The sequence below is a fragment of the Equus asinus genome, chromosome 10 (genome assembly GCF_041296235.1).
Source record: "Equus asinus isolate D_3611 breed Donkey chromosome 10, EquAss-T2T_v2, whole genome shotgun sequence".
NCBI classification, from domain to species: domain Eukaryota; kingdom Metazoa; phylum Chordata; class Mammalia; order Perissodactyla; family Equidae; genus Equus; species Equus asinus.
This window is the reverse complement of record NC_091799.1, coordinates 24394666-24413672: the sequence shown is the minus strand read 5'-3', so window position 1 is coordinate 24413672 and position 19007 is coordinate 24394666. Positions and strand designations below refer to the sequence as shown.

At 38.8% G+C, this 19007-nt stretch overlaps 1 protein-coding gene across 9 annotated transcripts in view; it reads left to right on the top strand.

Moving 5' to 3' along the window:
* Positions 1-90: 90 nt before the first annotated feature.
* The window catches only part of CNTRL (centriolin), a 79846-nt gene continuing 60929 nt past the window's right edge, over positions 91-19007 (top strand). For 4 of the 9 annotated variants that reach the window (XM_070518854.1, XM_070518851.1, XM_070518855.1 and 1 more), the window contains exons 1-6: positions 98-229; positions 9554-9801; positions 11396-11526; positions 14081-14211; positions 15855-15996; positions 17884-18070. In XM_070518854.1, the coding sequence (XP_070374955.1) occupies positions 9585-9801; positions 11396-11526; positions 14081-14211; positions 15855-15996; positions 17884-18070 (808 nt within the window). In that variant the 5' untranslated portion in view covers positions 98-229; positions 9554-9584. Of the gene's footprint in view, positions 230-9553; positions 9802-11395; positions 11527-14080; positions 14212-15854; positions 15997-17883; positions 18071-19007 lie in introns of all 9 variants that reach the window. The other 5 variants (XM_070518848.1, XM_070518849.1, XM_070518847.1 and 2 more) reach the window with 2 other exon arrangements.

The window sequence follows — 19007 nt, the reverse complement described above, 5'->3', positions numbered from 1 at the left end:
CAGGGTTCCCCGCGCCTTTGCGTGCCGGCGGCGGGAAGCCCCGCCCCCAACGGCTCCAGGGGGCGTGGCCGCCGCAGGCCCCGCCCACGTCGCGCGCGCTGCCCCCCGGGCAACCGGCACAACACAACAAAATGGCCGTCGCGCCGCCGGGCGCGTAAAGGGAACGGCCGGCGAATCTCTGCCCCGCGTCGCCCCGCAGGCCCGCTCGCCTCGGCTCGGCTCCTCGGCGGTGAGTGCCAGGCCCGGTCGAGGCCGTTCTCCGACAGCCGGACGGGGCAGTGGGGGCCGGCGGCGAAGGCGGGAGGGCCTGGACCGAGCGCGGGGTGGGCCGGCTTGGGATGGATTCGGGGCGGGGGTGTGTGTCTGGGAATTGGGATTGGACGGGAAGGAGGGGAGGGCCCGGAACGGGCGTGGGGAGGAGGATGAAGGAGGAGGTTTAGATGAGAAGGGAGGAGGTCGGGGTGGGGATGCGGGGGCGCTTAGCGGTGGAGGACCAGAGTGTGGGGGAGGTGTGGGCATTGGGGTGCGGCGCCGAGAAGGATGGGGGTCCCACCACCGAGAGGACGGGGGAGGGGCTGCGGTGTGCCAGGTGGCTGTGGGGAATGACAGCGGTAAAGGATGGTTGGGTCTCCTGACGGGTGTCATGGGATCAAATGGAATATAGTACGTGGAGGAAAATGAGAGTTAGGATATTGGGATGGAGGAGGAGAGCAAAAGGAGAAAGAGCAAATACTTTGTTGTATAATGGTTCAGGGACGAGTGAATTTTGAGGTCAAAACTTGAGTTCAAGTCTTGATTCTACCGCCTTGTGTTACTTCACCGGCTCTGTGACCTTGGGCATGTTCCTTAACCTTTCTGAGCATCTGTTTTCTCATTTGTAAAAATCAATGCTAATTACTTTTGAGTGTACGCTGTGTGTCAGGTTTAGTTCTAAGTCCTTTGCATGTATTAACTGATTTAGAACTGAAAATAACTTATGTGAGGTTACCATCCCCATTTTAAAAGTGATGAAACTGAGGATGATAGAGGTTAGGTAATTTGCCTAATGTCACACAGAAAGTGGAAAACTAGCATTTGAATTCAGGCTGTTTAGGTCTGGAATCCAAGCTCTTAATTCTTAACGATACACTGCCACTTGTAAATGAGGTTAATAGTTCTGATCTTATTCACCATCTGCGAGGATTTAAATTTGGTCATTCAACAAATATTTATTGTGCACCAAACAATAGACAGAGTCCTGCCGTCTTGTAGCTTAAACTCTAGAAGAAGAAACAAGCAGTAATCAAGTTGTTTAACAATTATCATTTAATTCTAATAGTAAAATGTTATAAAGGAGACTACTTGGTTCAGAGACCGTGTATAATAGGGAGATATAATCCTGTTGTGCATCTTGAGTATAGCAACCCTGCCTTCTCAGCTCTGTGTTCTTAGAGCTTAGTGCAGTTCTTGGCACCTAAAAGTTGCTCCATAAAACTGAATGAGTGAATAAATCCTGGAAAGGGATGGGAAGCTTGGGTTTTGGAGTACCTGAGTAGAATGAAGAGACATGTGAGAAGAGAATTCGGGATGTTAATAGGATGGAGAAGGACACAGAGGTCAGAGTGTTAGAAGGGAAAGGCAAGTAGGTAAGTAAGTGTGTTGGTATGAGGAGGAATGGGTGGAGATTTGAGTATTTGGTTCGAGGAGGGGAATAATTAGAAGAGTATTGGAATGGATTAGGATATCCGAATATTTGCTGGGATGAGCAGTTTGGGAAATCAGGATGAATACAGAAGTGTTGAGGCTGGGTACTGGAAAGAACTGTAGAGAAACACAGTGTTAGGGAATTGGGACAGAATTTGTGGGAAAACTTGGCGGTCAGAATGAGATGAGGGATAGGAAGCAAAAGTTGACAACCACAGGATGAGAGAACTGTGGAAAGAAGAGTGGCTGGAGTCTCTGGAGGGAGGAACGGCAATCAGGCATATGAAAGGACTAGAGAAGGTTAAAGAGGAGGAGTATTTAAGTGGGTTCAGGGGTATGGGATAAAGTCGAATTGTAGGGAAGATACTGAGATGTCATTAGAGGGCCAAGGACTGTAGTGGAGACGGATATGGAGGTCAAGAAGTGGGGGTGGATATTTGCATTTTGGAGTGGGCCGGGAAGAGAGATGGAAGGTTTGGGGATTATCCAGATCTGCGTCATTTGGAGATCAGAGAAGACGACGGAATGTTAGGAAGGGCTGGATGGAGGTGGAGGTGTGGTGTCTACTGAGCTGTAATGGACAGGGTCATTGGATCAGAGCAAGTATCTGAGTCTGGGAGTGACGACCAGTGTTGCCTGGGCACGTGATTCTGATTATCACATCCTTCCAATAGCTTTCTCTTGCTCTGCAGACCACCTTCTGACCTTCAAAATGTGTCTCCAGCTCTAGACTTCTTTGCTTGTTTTATTTTCTCTTTGTCCTGCCCCTTCACACACTCTAGCCCTATCTCTCAGCTCTGTCTTCTCTTTTCTATGGCTTGGTCTTTGTTTATGTAATTGTCTTCTCTTTTCTATGGCTTGGTCTTTGTTTATGTAATTGCAAACTACATCCTAGGGTCAAACAACATCGGCATTGCTCCATTAAAATTGTAGTTCAACATTTACTCCCTCTGGGTGGTAGTGTCTGAGATAATGCCAGCCATTCTTAAACGCAGTAAATCTGTAGGCCCAGTTCACTGAGTTAGCTATTCCATGAGATGATAATACATATCTGTTTTTTCAAGGACCAGGCTTTACAGGAGCTGTAGCAACCCAGGGAGGGAATCTAGGAATGCAGTGTGGCAACCATCACTTAATCTTTCCTGTTACAATTCATAAAAGGAGGGAGTTGATCTAGATTTCTGGAATCCATTCTAGTATTTTTTTTAACCCTGTAAGTGAGTAAGGCAGAGTTTTTCTAATCAGGAGAGGTAACAAAGGACCTCATGATAGTCTAATGAGGCCCAAAGGGTCTTGGTCATTAAGATATTATGAGAGGAATTCAAGATGGTTCGGTATTTTAAAAATTTAGAGAGAAGCCTAAAATGCAGGATACAAAATAATTGCATTGCATGAAAACATAGGATGTGCTTTTTTGTCAACCAAGAAACTAGAAAAATATAAAGCATATCTCTGTAACATGTAGCATGCACTATTATTCTAATTTTATAATTTTCTATCATGCTATGGCATAGAGAAAGCTACATAGAAGTAGAAACTGGGCCTTGTCCGTCCCTTCTTTTATTTTTTTAATCTCTTGCCCTGTGAAAACTACATTTAATTTGGGAGTAAATAAAATTTTACCTTTAAAGCACATGCCTCTTAGCTCTTATTAAGTTTGAGTGTATTATTCTTATGGAGAAAGACAATGCCAGTACAGATTAGCACAGAATCAGTAATATTGCTAGGAGACTTTTTCCCATAGCAGAATGGTGTGATATAAGACACAAAAATTGTCAACCACACTTGTGAAATTAGGACCAAAAGCTCTGTGGCTATGGCATAAATAGCGGTTATGTGAATTAGGGGGAAGCTTCTCTGACCTATGGCATAACATGAAAAAAATGAGTGAAAGAAAAAGTAAAAACACATGTAAGTTTGCAGTCTAAAGTGAACCAGACTATTGGAACAAGGCAGTTTGCCATATTATACTGTATAACTGTGAAAAAGTCACTTTTTAAAAACAAATGTAGTAAGTTTTTTTTCCTTTCAAGCTAGTCACCTTAAGAAGCTGGATCATAGTTCAGTGATGCTATCGTTCTATTAAATTGTCTGTTTTGTGTTCAGAAATTGGTTTCATAGTATATGACATCCATTAATCAGGTTATTTAGTGGCATTTTTTTATGATCTGTTTTGTGCAAGGCACCATGAGAGCAAATCAGACATGGTCTGGGCTTCAGAAAACTCGGTCAGCAATATGACATCGTAATGAAGATGTGGGCTTTGGAATCAGATCAGGATTCAAGTCTTGGCTTAACCAATTAGTTATGGAACTTTGAAAAGATTGTTTAACCTCTTAATCTTTGAAATGGAAGATGAAAACACCTATTTCATAGAGTTGTTGTATTTAATCCTAATGTGATGATACATGTAAGAGCTTATCAGGATATTTGGCACCTGGTAAAGTTAATGATCAAATTGGGAAAATAAAAACAAACTGCAGCTGAAGTGATGGGTCTGATTTTCTTGTGAGACTTGTAAGTTAATTCTGAAAGGACCCAAAGAGGAATTCCAGAAATGTTTCAGGCAAGATCAGCATTCCTAGAATGATTATATAGTCATTGAAAGGTATGACATCTGCCAAATGTTGGTTAATTGATTGAATATACTAATGGCAGCTCTCCTCTACACATACTGTATATGTTCCAACCATTTAAAAAATAAGTTTCTTCATAATCCCAGCCTGTATGATAATACTCATATACCTGTAAAAGTATATTATATATGAGGATATTCATGTATCAAACTGTAATAATAACTCTTTCTAATACCAACTTAAATGGCATAAGATTTGAGCTACCCCAAATCTTTGGATTGAAGGTAACTTTTCTAAAAAATAATTTGTGTTTTGTCTTCACTTCTTAAGCAGTGAGAATTGGGGATACTGTGGATATTGAGCAAAAATAGGATCATTGTTAATGCAGCCTTACTCAAGACCTATACATCTTATAAGGTTTTTTTTGTCTAAAAATTTGTCAAATTTATAATTTTTGCAATGTTTTCAGACCGAATGTACTTATAAGAGCAATTGTATATCTTGAAAAACTTTTTTGCATAAACCTAACCTTGGAATTAGGACTCTTGGTGTTGAGGACTAATATTCCTCATGAAGATATCCTTTTGTTGAGGTACTAAATAGCATTTTATCAGTTCCATGTTATTTATGCATAATTCATTCAGTAAATATTAATTATCTGCTATCTGCTAGGCTCTGTTCTAGGCCTGAAATACATCAGTGAACAATGTCCCTGCCTTCATGGAACTTACATTCTACTAGGTTAATTATGTGATTTGACTTACAAATTAGTTTGAGAGGAGAACTGATTCTCATCATTACTACAGCCAGCATTATGTCTGACCCAGTCATTTAGCATTCTGGGCCTTAATTTTCTTGTAAGAAAAGTAAAGGAATTTGACTAAGATCCCTTTCATCAATAAATGCTTTAGTTCCTCTGGAATACCTGAACTGCAATAAAATTGATTTTTGTGGACAAGCAATAGCAGACATGGGAGTTTGAAGCAATCAGATGTTTTTCGAATAACATGAAGCAGACATGAATGAATATCAGAAGCATAGTGTTTAACAAAAGAAGGCAGATATAAAAGATAGTCTATGATTTCATTCATGTAAAGTTAAAAAATTGTTTAAAAAGAAGTCAGGGTAGAGATTACCCATGTGTGGAGGTTAATGACTGGAAGGCGGCATGAGAGAGCTTCTGAGGTTTTGGTAATATTCTGTTTCTTGATCTGGATACTAGTTACATAGCTTGTGTTCACTATATAAAAATTCGTGGAGCTGTATACTTACAATTTGTGTGCTTTTTCTATATGTATAATGTACTGCAACAAAAACATACAGAGAGAGAGTGCACACACACTGTTGAAAGTATGGTCTCTAAACAGGTTGAATTCTAGATGTAAAATGTTAGAGACATTCATAACCTACTGTTGAGGGGCTGGGAATTCAAGATAAATAAGACATCATCCCTCCACTTGTGGGTGTTGCATTCTGGGCAAGCCAAAAATGTATAGTAGAATGAGTTCTCTGACAGAGGAATATTCAGTGTGATAACAAGCAGGGAGGATTAATTCTACCTGAAAGAAGTGGATTTCTGGAAAGCCTTCACAAATAAAATGACATTTTAGTTGGTAGAGAGGAAGAAGAGGATGCCATTCTAAGAAGAGGGAATTTCATGAGCAGAAACTCATGATGTGTCTAGGTAATAATAAAAAGATGACTAGAGTGCAGGGTGCATGGTGGGGAGGAGTGAGAGATTAGGCCAGAAAATTGGGCCAGATTGTGGTGCACCTTCTGTAAGGTGCTGAAATGTTTAGACTTATAGGCAGTGAGAACCATCAGATTTCTCTTGTTTTTATAAAGTAAGTGAGTGAAAGATGGAGAATGGATTGAAGGCAAAGCAAAGAAAGATTGGAAGCTGGTTATGAGAGTATCATAATAGTCTAAGCAAGAGATGATAACAGTTGGATCTAAGGTGGTAGTTGTGAAGATAGAGATGAATTTAGAAATAGTTCAGAACTAGAATCAATGTCTTGATGGGTGAGGGAGAGGGACAAGTGGAAAATAACTTCATTTATTCATTCAACAAATATTTATTGAGTTCTTGCTAGATGCCAGGCACTATGCTAGACTGGGAGACAGTGATAAACAAAACGGAAGCTCTCACGGAGCTTACAGTCCAGTGGGGACACAGATGTTGAGCAAATAATAACATAAATGTATAATTGCAAACTGTGATTATTTGAGGAAAAAAGACACATTGATTGAGAGTATATAACTGAGGACTTTCCTTAGCCTGCCCTACAGAGGAGGCTTTCCTGAGGAAGCAACTGTTGTTGAGCTGATCTCTGAAGGAAGACTAAGAATTAACGTGATAAAAAGACTGGGGACGCCAAATAGCCAAAACAGTCTTAAGAAAGGACAAAGCTGAAGGACTCAACACTTCCTGATTTCACAACTTACTACAAAGCTACATTAATCAAAACAGCATGGTATTGATATTAAGACAAACATAGACGAATGGAATAGAGTAGAAAGCCCAGAAACAAACCCTTGCATATGTGGTCAAATAGTTTTTGACAAAGATGCCAGGACCATGCAAGGGGGAAAGGGCAGTATTTTCAAAAATGGTGCTGGGAAAACTGGATGTCCGCATGCAAAAGAATCAAGTTAGACCCTTCCCTGACACCATATACAAAAATGAACTCAAAATGGATCAAAGACCAAAATGTAAGACCTAAAACTATAAATCTCTTAGAAGAAAACACAGGGCAAATCCTCATGACAGTGAATTTGACAGTGATTTCTTGGATATGACACCAAAGGCACAGGCAATCAAAGAAAAAATAGACAAATTGGACTTTGTGAAAATTTTTAAATGTGCATCAAAAGACAATATCAACAGAGTAAAAAGGCAGCCCACAGAATGGGTGAAAATATTTGCAAATCATATATCTGATAAGGGATTAATATCCAGAATATATATAGAGAACTCCTAAAACTCAACAACAACAACAAAACAACCTGATTTTAAAAAGGGTGACGTGGGGCCAGCCTGGTGGCGTAGTGGTTAAGTTCACACGCTCCACCTCTACTACCTAGGGTTCGCAGGTTCGGATCCTGGGCGCAGCCCTAGCCCCACTTGTCAAGCCATGCTGTGGCAGCGTGTGACATAAAATAGAGGAAGATTAGCACAGATGTTAGCTCAAGGCCAATCTTGCACACAAAACAAACAAAAGAGCAAACGACTTGAGTAGACATTTCTTCAAGGAAGATATGCAAATGGCCAATAAGCACATGAAAAGATACTCATCATCACTAATCATTAGGGAAATGCAAATGAAAACTACAATGAGATGTCACCTCACACCCATTAGGATGGCTACTATCAAAAACTAAACATAAATGTTGGCAAGAATATGGTGAATTTGAACCGCAATGCACTGTTGGTGGGAATGTAAAATGGTACAGCTGCTGAGGAAAACAGTATGGTGGTTCCTCAAAAGATTGAAAATAGAATTGGCATATTATCCAGCAGTTCAGTTCTGAGTATATACTCAGAAGAGATATTTGTACACCCATGTCTGTTGTAATATTCACAGTAGCTAAAACATGGAAGCAACCCAAGCATTCATTGACGGCTGAATGAGTAAGCAAAATGTGGTATACGTACAATAGAATATTATTCAATCTTAAGAAGGAAGTAAATTCTGACATATGCTATAATATGGATGAACCCTGGGGACATGATGCTAAGTGAAATAAGCCAGTCATGAAAAGACAAATACTGTGATGATTCCACTTATATGAGATACTTAGAGTTGTCAAAATCATAGAGCCAGAAAGTAGAATGGTGGTTGCCAAGGGCTGGGGAGAGAGGAATGTGTAATGGGTACATTGTTTGATGGGTGTAGAATTTCAGTTTTACGAGGTGAAAGGAGTTAGGGAGGTGGAAGGTGGTGGTGATTGCACAACATTATGAATGTTTTTAATACCACTGAACTGTACACTTAAAATGGTTAAGATGGTAAATTTTATGTTGTATTTTACCACAGTAAAAAAAATTGGGAAAAAAAGATTAAAAATAAAAAGACAAAAAGACTGAAGGTAAGCATTTGTGGCAGAAGGCAGTATGTGTGGAGGTCAGTGTGGCTGGAGCCCACAAAGTTGAGGGAGCGAGTGACAGAAGTGAGCTAGAGAGACAGGGCCATATCATGGGGGACCTCATAGGTCCTGGTAAGTATTTTGTGCATTACAGACCGATAGATTTACTTTTTAAATAGATCACTCAGGGTTGTCTGACTGCGGTATAGTGATGGGGAGGAAGGCAAGAGAGCTTGTAGGGAGATCAGTTAGAAACTATTATAGTAGTTTGATGAGATCTTGGATTAGAGTGGAGATGGAAAGAAGTAGACTAATTGGAGAGATCTTTAGCAGGTAAAAGTGACGAAACTCGGTGATTGATTGGGTATGGGGAAAAGAGAGAGGGAGGCATCAAGAATGACTCCCAGGTTTCCAGCTTATTCTCATGAGCATTGTTCACTGGTTAGGGAATGCTGGAGGAGGAAACAGGATGGGAGGAAAATGAGGGAGAGATGGGGGAAATGATAAATTCCGTTTGAACATGTTGAGTTTAGGATGTCAATGAGATATCAAGTAGGCAGTTGAGAATAGGAGTCTGGAACTCAGAGAAAGGTTGGATTGAAGATATAAATATCAGTATACAGGTGGCATTAGGAGCCATGGGTGTGCATTAGATTGTCTAAAATGAGATTCGAGAGGGACTAGAAAAGACTTGAGGAGCTCTGACATTTAAAGACTGAATAGAGGAGTGTGAGCCAGCAAAGGAGGCCAAGGAGTGGCCAGGGAGGCAGGAGGATACCAGGAGAGTGTGGTGTCCCAGAAGCCAAAGGAAGAAACTGTTTCAGGAAGGGGAGAGTGCTCATCAGTATTAAATACTGCTGGTTGCCAAGTATTTCCAGCTTCCTGCATTCAAGGACCCTTTGTGGGTAGAAAGAGGCATTGTGATTAGTTCAGTCCAGTACGTTGAGAACAGAAATGACAGGTGAGACTTCTCGCTGGAGCATGTGTCAATACAAGACCCTCTGGAGGTCTGTTTTTCCTCTGGCCAGGAGATCAGCAATGTTTGAAATAGTGTCTGCTCCCATCTGTTTGGAGTAGCGTGGGTCCTAGCATCTACAGCCTCTGAGTTTATAACTTTGTAGTCTTGAAAATTCTAGAAATAGATTAATTTAATAGTTTTGGTAGCTCTAAAAAATTAACCTTGCTAAATATACTGAAAACTGTTACAGGTTTTGATGGACACCTGGCTTTATTCTTGCAATGAAGAAAGGTTCTCAGCAAAAATTTTCCAAAGCAAGGATGCCACCATCATCTCATTCTCCTAGTCCATCATCTCTTCTGTCCAATATGAGATCTAGGTCCTTGTCACCTTTAAGCGGATCTGAGATTCTCCCTTTTCATTCTGGAGGACAGTGGAGTGATCAAGACGAGATTACACATAAAAACACTATGCTTTTGGACTACCAAGACCAGAAAGGTATTGCTTTTTAATCTGAGAATTTGACCACATACTCTTATGCAAAGATGGAAAATCTTGAACTTACATTTTTGGTCCAGATGTAACATATATCCTTGTACTAACTTGACCTATTGTTTTTATTGACAGAAGTTGTGTCAGGACAGTGGAGGATGGAAGCTTCTGGGTGAGGGTGAAGATGTCAGAAAGAGTTAGGAGAAGGGAGTTTCCAGAAAAAGGAAGCTTTATTTCCTGTGGTGGGAGAGCGCCTTAAAGCTCATATGCCAAATTTACAGTCATCCTTGGTTAGGGGGAGGGCATATCTGTTCACTTCAGAGTGGAGTGCCTTCATTCAGTATAAAAATGTTATCCACCCTGGGGCTATTCCAGTTTGCTTATTGGCAAACTGCTTATCTGTGAATGGACTGATTTCCACGTAAGGGACATGTATATGTTCCACCAAGGTTTTTATTTTTTTCTTAAAAGCCTTCTGTTAGTCTGGGAACCTATTTTCAAAAATAGATTCTTTTTTTCTAAGAATCTATTGAATGTGGTTAAATGTGAAAGAAAACTGATTTCTTTGTTGAGTAATGAAATCACAGCCACCAAACTATTGACCTAAATATCTGATCAGTTTTTAGTAATAAATATTGACCACATTGAGTTTAGACCTATACCCTTGCTGCCAATTGGTACATTGTTATTTCTAATTTGATTAATATTTTAGAATATTAGTCATTTTCTTTCCTAGAACAGCCCAAATTAAAGGAAAAAATCATTTTATTTTAAAACAAAATAAATGTGATATTAACTTATTATAAATAATCAGATGGACTCTTTGGCCCACAAGCTGGATCTGAACCCAGGATTAATTTTTTCTGACTCATAAAGAAAGAGCCAAGAGGCAGTTTTCTTTTTATGGCTGCTTTTGTCAAATGTAACATGACTTTAACAAGCTTTGATAGCAGTATCCAGGAAGGTCTTAGGACAAGGTGTGCTATCCATCAAGTTAGTGCTTTCTCTCTACTAAACATGTGCTGATCTTCTCTATTTAGAATACCAACGAGTTTGAGTTTCTCACCATAAAAAAAGGATTTTTTAAGAATTTAAGTATTTCTAAACTTTAGATTAGAATTTTAAAAAACAAACAACTAAATAGTGCCAGTTTATTTTTTAAAAAACTAACATTAAAATATTGCTAAAAACTTCAGTGCTCCGTGTGGTTAAAAGTCTAAGTTTTGGAGTCATCTGCCTGGGTTCCACTGCTGGATTTGCACATAACTAGCTGGAAGATCTTGAGCAAATTATCATAATTTTTTTATATAAATTGGAATAATAATTTCAGTCTCAAAGGTGTGTTATGCAAATGAAATTTTCTAAATGTAAAGCATTGGCACACAGCTAATATTTATAGAGTATAACTATTATTGTCATTATTATGAAATGCAATATAAAGTAAAATATTATTATTAAAATATTACGTGTAGAACCAGCCAACTGTTTTTACATTTGCATGACTTGAAAAAAATTTTTTGTTATATAACATCAAAACAATCTATTTTTCAGAGTATTCGTGTGTTCCTTTGCTGATAATGATCTGTTTCTCTAATTTCAGAAGCTGATTCACAAGCAGGAGTTCGATATATTACAGAGGCCCTTGTTAAGAAACTTGCTAAACAGGACAATTTGGCCTTGGTAAAGTCTCTGAACCTTTCACTTTCTAAAGATGGTGGCAAGAAATTTAGGGTAGGTTACCAACATTTCTGAATACAGACATTGTTTTTAATTTTTCTGTGCTTTAAAACAAACAAAATATTAGATTTACAGAAACATCTTATCCTAATATCACCTTATTTGCAGCAAACCTTTTATTGTTTTCAGTGGAAGTTCTACATCAGAAATATGACATCTTCAAATTCATAAGCTTCTATTACTCTCTTCGTTATTGACTCTCTCTAGAGAAGGATCGGCAGATTACAGCCTGCAGGCCAAGTTGGGCCTGCTGCCTTTTTTTGTAAATAAAATTCTGTTGGAACACAGTCACAATCATTTGTATGCATATGTCTGTGGCTGCTTTTGTTTCTCCTGTAGCAGAGGTAAGTAGTTGTCACAGAGACTATACGGCCCCCAAAGCCAAAAGTATTTGCTCTCTGGCCTTTTACAATAAAAGTTTGCTGATCCCTGCTCTAGAGCGTTTACTGCTTTATTCAAAAGCTATACAACATGAACACACTGTAATAGTCAACTTAATTTTTAATTGGAAAAAATATACACTTGGATGCCTACTACATTAATCACACAAATTAATTCCAGAAGGTTGAAGATCTTAATGAAAACAAAACAAAAATCAACCAACAAAAATGATATAAAAGTATTAGGAAAGAATATAGGAGAGTGTATTTTAAAATCTTAGAGTTGGGATGTGTATATATGGAGGTAAATGATTGGAAAGGTCTGGATGTATATACACCAGCCTCTTAACAATGCTCATCTTTTAATGGTGGGATTTTTTACGGGGGCCTGGGGACCTGATGAAGAGGGCTTTTTGTGTTTTGTTGGATACTTGTATTAAAATATAGTTATGTCTTGTGTAATTAAAAAGGAAAAAGGAGACATGCTGGAGTTTAAAAGTTGCAAAAATGAAATATCAAATTAGTAAATCTTTGCTGTGTGATTATTATATGTGAAGCATTATGTTAGTCTGTTGGAGTAGATAAGCTTCATAAGTAGATAAGTAGATAAGGTAAATAAGCTTCATTTTTGATCTCTGGGAACTTAGAGCTTAGATTGAAGAATGCCTAGGATTGAGAGGAGAAATAGTGAGGGGGAATCAGAGAGAGAGAGAGAGCGCGCGCGTGCAGGGAAGAAGCAGACCCAATGAAGAAGTCTGAAAGGGCTACTGGAACAGGAAAAGATCCAAGAGTACGATGAATGGAGGCCAAAGGAGGGAGAACTTCAGGCAGGTAGGGATGATGTACAATGTCACAGAGTTGTCAAATAGAATGAAAACTTAGAAGAAGTCATTTGGATTTGTCAGTTAAAAAGCCCTTCCTTCTATTTCTCAAACCCACCAAGTTCATTCTTTTAGAACCTTTGCATTTTTTTTCTCTGCCTGGTATTCTCTGCTCCTAGGTGTTCACACAGCTGACTTCTTGTTCTTAACTCAGTGTACTTCCCCTGTGAGGCCTTCTCTTACCAGCCAATGGCTATTAGCCGCCTTCTCAGTCACTCCCTCTCATTCTTTCAATCAACAGATATTTATTTAGCACCCAATTATGTGCCAGGCTTTAGTGCAATAGCCATGAACACAGCAGACAGATCTGCCCTCTTGGTGCCTTGCATTCTGTCACATCATGTTTTCTTTATTTTCTTGTTAGTACACTTCAGTGTGTGAAATTTTATTTATTTGTTTATTGGCTTTCCCTGTAAATGAAAACAAGAACCTTGTTTTCCTTATTCACCTCTGTATTTCCTGTACCTAGAACGGCTTCTGGCACATAATCCGTGTTTGATAAATGTTTGTGAAATGGATGAATGAATCATGATCTTGGAGAGAACTATTTGAATACAGGAAAGGGCAGACAATACTTTGCCTTACCCATAGAATAAGAGTGAATAGAAGGCAGCGTGAGCAAATGTACACAGCTCTTGTGAGAACGTGGTGGCAAATGAGGGAGATAAGGTGATAGCTTGATAGGAAAACAAGTTCAACGTGAGGTGACTGGTTTTATATAGAGGAGATTGAGCATGTTGAACATAGGCTCCTGCAGCAGGGGAATTGTCTAGTTCATTGGAATATCTCTGTTTCCTGATGCCACACTTGGTATATAGTAAGTGCGTAGTGAATAACTGTTAAATAATGACTTTTTAAACTTGCGGGGAAGGTCCAGGAGAGAGAAAGACATTGAATATGCAAGAGCATGAGGAGAGGAGATGAGTCAGGTTTACGAAGAGCCTTAAGTACCGAGTTGAACTTTGAAGAAAGGAGGAGGGGAGGGAGGGAGAGATGTAGAAAAGCTGAAGTGGAGGAAAGGATAGTGGAGGAATCCTTGGTGGGTAGACTGGCGTTTCTCTGTACGTAGGAAGTGTTGTCCACTGAGGGGCAAGGAGGGTTTGGCACCTTGAAGAGAGCTGCTACTCCTGGTCAAGGAGAGCCACACCAAGGGCTCATCCAGGAGAGCAGTAAGGGTTTATTATTCTCTGATGACTGATTAGGACAGCCCCTAATGCACATATTTACATGTTGTGCTATGTCAATGCGTCTGTTGTATAAAATATTTATTCATTTGTTTCCAATTAGTATATCGAAAATTTGGAAAAATGTGTTAAACTTGAAGTACTGAATCTCAGCTATAATGTAATAGAGAAGATTGAAAAGGTGGACAAGCTGTTAAAATTACGTGAACTCAACTTATCCTATAACAAAATTTGGTGAGTAAATACTTCTTTAGGTAGTGTTGCAGGGTCATCGTGTTTGTTAAAGAGGTAGATTAATGCTGCCACCTTCCTGCAAGAATCTTTCGAAACAGCAGGCACTTTGATCCTTAGTCGTTGATAGTCTAGCCTTCACAGGCAATTACTATCTTCATGTTTTGGCATTACTAAAGTACAGAAAAATATCTCATCCAGCATCATCAAAGAAGGAGATACATCTTTTGAGTACCAAATTTTATCTTCATTCCATTTTGACAGAAATTTTTCCCACATATAGTCTATGATTCACTGCCTTATTACATTGAGAAAGTTGACATGAAGCAGAATGTTTTAACTCTGTCATTTTGGTCCTAAAGATACTTCAACTTTTTTTGATTCTGTGTTTATCCTGATGTTTTTTGCTCATTGCTATAAGAAACATACTCTCAGTCTTGTTTCCACTTCATAATATATATTACTCTGAGACATAAACATGGTAAAACTGACTGTGGCTAAAACTGCACCTAGGAAACTTGTCATAGACAAAATGATACAATTATAAAATCTTGGAAATCTTTATATCTCTATACTTTCCCTACATTAGACTTGATATATATAATGGCCAAAAAACCCCAAAACAACTAAAAGTGGCAGAAGCTCTGATATGGCAAGAATGAAATGGGAAAAAAAACTGATTAAAGAATCAAATCCTTAATATAAAGTTTGTAGAAAAAATAAATGATCCTAGGGGCCAGCCCCGTGGCCAAGTGGTTAAGTTTGTGCACTCTGCTTCAGCGGCCCAGGGTTTCGCCCGTTTGGATCTTGGGCGTGGACATGGCACCACTCATCAGGCCATCTTGAGGCGGCGTCCCATATAGCACAACCAGAGGCACTCACAAATAGAATAAACAACTGTGTGCTGGGGGGCTTTGGGGAAAAGAAGAAAAAAAAGATTGGCAACAGATGTTAGCGCAGGTGCCAATCTTTAAAAAATTAAATAAATGACCCTGATGAAAATAATTTCAACAAAATAAAAATAAAAAATAAAGAAGCTTGGAAATACTTGCCCAGTATAGAAAATTGACCAAGGAATTAGATTGGAATCAACTTTGGAAAGTATTTTATCAGTGAAAATTCATCAATATGTGTGATAAATCTTTTATTAATTTGAATATTCTGATTAAAATGTTTATGTTCGTAAGTATGATATCCTTTTGAGGGGATCCACTAGCTCAAAATGGCAGCCATATCCTGCTGGCATAGCTAATGTTTTGGTAATAAGGTAATAATTAAGGGCATCTTCTCATCTACACATAGCACGGTGTGTGCTGTTGAGTTTTCCAGCTCTCCCCTGGCTGTCTGCTAGTACTCTTCACAGTGGTTAGTGACAATGCCATGGACAGACTCTTCTGTGTTGTAGATGATAAAGTCTGATAGTAAGATAGGTGGGATTCACAGGTAGAGTAATGAAGAGTTTGCCAGAGCTGTTCTGGTAAATTTATTTTTAGCCATTTGTTTTTTGGTTCCCATTTATGAAAAGGCTTGGCAAATTACAACTATGAAAGTAACCCTGCATAAAACCAAGGCTGTTTGTTCTGAAAATGCAATTGAGGGACTCTATAATTGTACTTACTAAGTTCGATTTTACCTTTGGTTTCCAGCAAAATTGAAGGCATAGAAAATATGTATAATCTGCAAAAGCTAAACCTTGCAGGAAATGAAATTGAACATATTCCAGTATGGTTAGGGAAGAAGTTAAAATGTTTGCGAGTCCTCAATCTGAAAGGCAACAGGATATCGTCGGTAAGTTATTCAAAGTAGCAAGAATTTTTTCAAACTTTTGGACTTATTGAAAAAAGATTAAAATATAAGTTTTTAAAAAGTGGAATTTCTTCTTTTAAGGTCCTTGATCCTTTACCAAATATCGAATTCGTGTATAACCTAGGATTCTCTGCGGTCATTAAATATAGGCAGTCCTGGTTTTGCATGGTTCCATGGTGACTGAGGGGGACCTCTTGGCATTTGCACATCTGTCATTTCATTTGAGCTCAGAACACTTGTTAGGAGACAGTGCAGGGATTATTTTTATAATACTATGAGTCAGGTACCATAGTCTGATTCCAAGTAAAGTCTCCAAGAGGTTAAGTCTCTTACCCAAGGTCACACAACTTGTTTCCAAATCCAGGTCACTGAATGCCTAGAACAGAGTTCTTTTTTCAAACTTATGATTTAATCTTGATTCTAGAGTTAGGTGTTGTAGGAGGTTAATCACTAGCTTGTTATAGTAAAGCAGCTATGTTATCATGGTTCATATATCTGATAATGTATATTTTTCTCTGGAGTACAGTTTCTGAGTTTCATACGATTTATACAGTTAGATGTTCAAAAAGTATTGCTAAGTAAAAACATTAATTTATTTAAATCTGCATTCAAATTTTAACGATCATGCCATAGTAATTTAAAGGACATCAGTCTTAGAATAGAAAATAAAAGATGTGATTTCTAGTATGGGTCTGGACTTGCCTTTTGTAACCTTGGAGAATCCCTTCATCTCTCCAAAATTCACTGTTTAAAGTGGAGAAAACAATCCCTCCCCACCTCCTTTACAGGTGCTGTGGGGTTCAGATGAAATGATAGATGTGAAAATACTTTAAAAACTTTAAAACGCTAAATAACTCTAAGATTGTATTCCTTAAATCTTCACCAGTGGAAGCTAATAATAATAATAAGCAGCATTTGTTTAATGCCGTGTGTTAACAGTGTCCCTGCTGTCTTATTTCATCTTCGTAGAGATCTGGTAAAGTGCCTCTCTAGCATTTCACGGTGACAGCCTGAGAGCCTCAGAGCCCCCACCATGCTGCACAGCGTCACCTTGGAGCTCTTGGGGTTTATGTGGTGATGGGAAGAGGGAGCCATGAATCTAAAATTTGCCACAAATATTCTTCCAAGTAGCAGTCCTTAGATATACTCAGCATCAGCTGATGTTAACAGGAAAATCAGTCAATAAATATTTATTATTATTTCTCATTTTGTGTGACTTTCTCATCCCAGTTCCTATTTGACATTGGCATCAGTAAGAGTGATGCATGTTCACCTGGGAGGGATTTATTTATACTAGCTATTAGCAGTAGTGTTTCTCAGCCTTTTAAAATCTTTCTTTGGATAAATGTAAAAATCTCACTTCAAAACTGTAAGTAGCTCTGCATATCCTTATTTCTTTTAACTATCAATTATAACTGTTATCTGAAGATTTACTAAAATCTTTTTCTATAGCCATTTATATTTCAATTTGTTTAATCAGTATAATGAAAAGACAATAGGTTTAAAGTTACACAGACTTGAATTCAAATCCTGTTTCATTCACTTGTAAGCTCTGAGCTTTGGGGAAGTCACCTAACTTCTTTGAACCTCAGTTTCTTCATCTGTAAAATTAAGATGATACTTATATCATAGGTTGTTGTGAGGAGTCACTAATGAAATGCTATATGGAAAATGCTTAGTGCTGCCCTGATACACTACACTCCAATACTCCCTTTCTATTCCTCCCCTCACACCTACTTTTGGGTAATGGGTTTCATGAATAGGTTCCTTGCCATGTTAATAGCAATTTCCTTGAATATTACTTCCTTTAGATGTGTTTATGATTTTTAAATTAAATTATACCAATAATAACATTTCATATCATTTCAGCTCCAAGATGTAAGCAAGTTGAAACCACTTCAAGATTTGACTTCTCTGATCCTAGTTGAAAATCCAGTTGTGACCCTTCCTCATTACCTCCAGTTTACCATTTTTCACCTTCGATCACTGGAAAGTTTGGAAGGTCAGCCAGTAACCACTCAGGACAGACAGGAAGCTTTTGAGAGATTCAGTTTAGGTAAGGTGACATTTTTAAAAAACTAAATTTGAGTGGGAGAAGAATTTATTTTCAGAAGCTATTCAGAGAAATATATTCTATTATAAACTTTATAATGCTATTAAAATTAGCATGGAAAGTGGCACCATAAATCAGTTAATTCAACAAATATTCTTTGAGCATGTACTCTGAGTTGGACACTGTATCTGGCACTAAGGATACAGTGGTGAGCAAGACATGGTACTGGCCTTTGTGTAGCTTGTGTTTTAGTGGAGAAGACAGACAAAAAGCAAGTAAACCCAGAAAAAGTAACAGAGGAGAACCCCCATTTTGGTAAAGTGGTATAAAGGAATGTCTCTCTGAGGAAGTGACATTTAAGCTGAAGGCAGAGGCAAGAGAGGATTAGCCATGTGAACAAAGGCATCAGGGGGAGGGAGCAACTTGTACTTCGAAGTTGGAAAGACCCTGGTGAGAAGGAACTGAAAGAAAAACAGTATGACTAGAGGGTAACTCAAGAAGAAGTTTGGAGAGATGGGGAGGGGCAAGATGGCACAGGGCCTTGGGGTTTGGCTTTTATTCCAGGTGCAGTGGAAAGCCCTTGGCAATTTTTAAGCAAGAGTAGGACGTGATCCAGTTTATCTGTTGAGAAGATTATTTTTGATGCAGGATGGAGAATGATTTGGAACAGGGCAAAGTGGAGATAAAGGGACATGTTAGGAGGCTATCGCAGTAATCTAGGCTAGAATTGTTGGTGGCCTGTATCTGGGTGGTGGATGTAGAATAGACAGATCAGTTTTGGAGGAGAATCAGCAGCACTTTCTCATGGATAATGCCCAGGCTTCTGGCTTGTGTAAGTGGTTGGATGGTGATAGTGTTTATAAAATGAGAGAACTCAGAATGCTGAGTTTGAATGTCTGTGAGAAAACCAAGAAGAGAGTCAGAAATGTGAGTCTAGAGT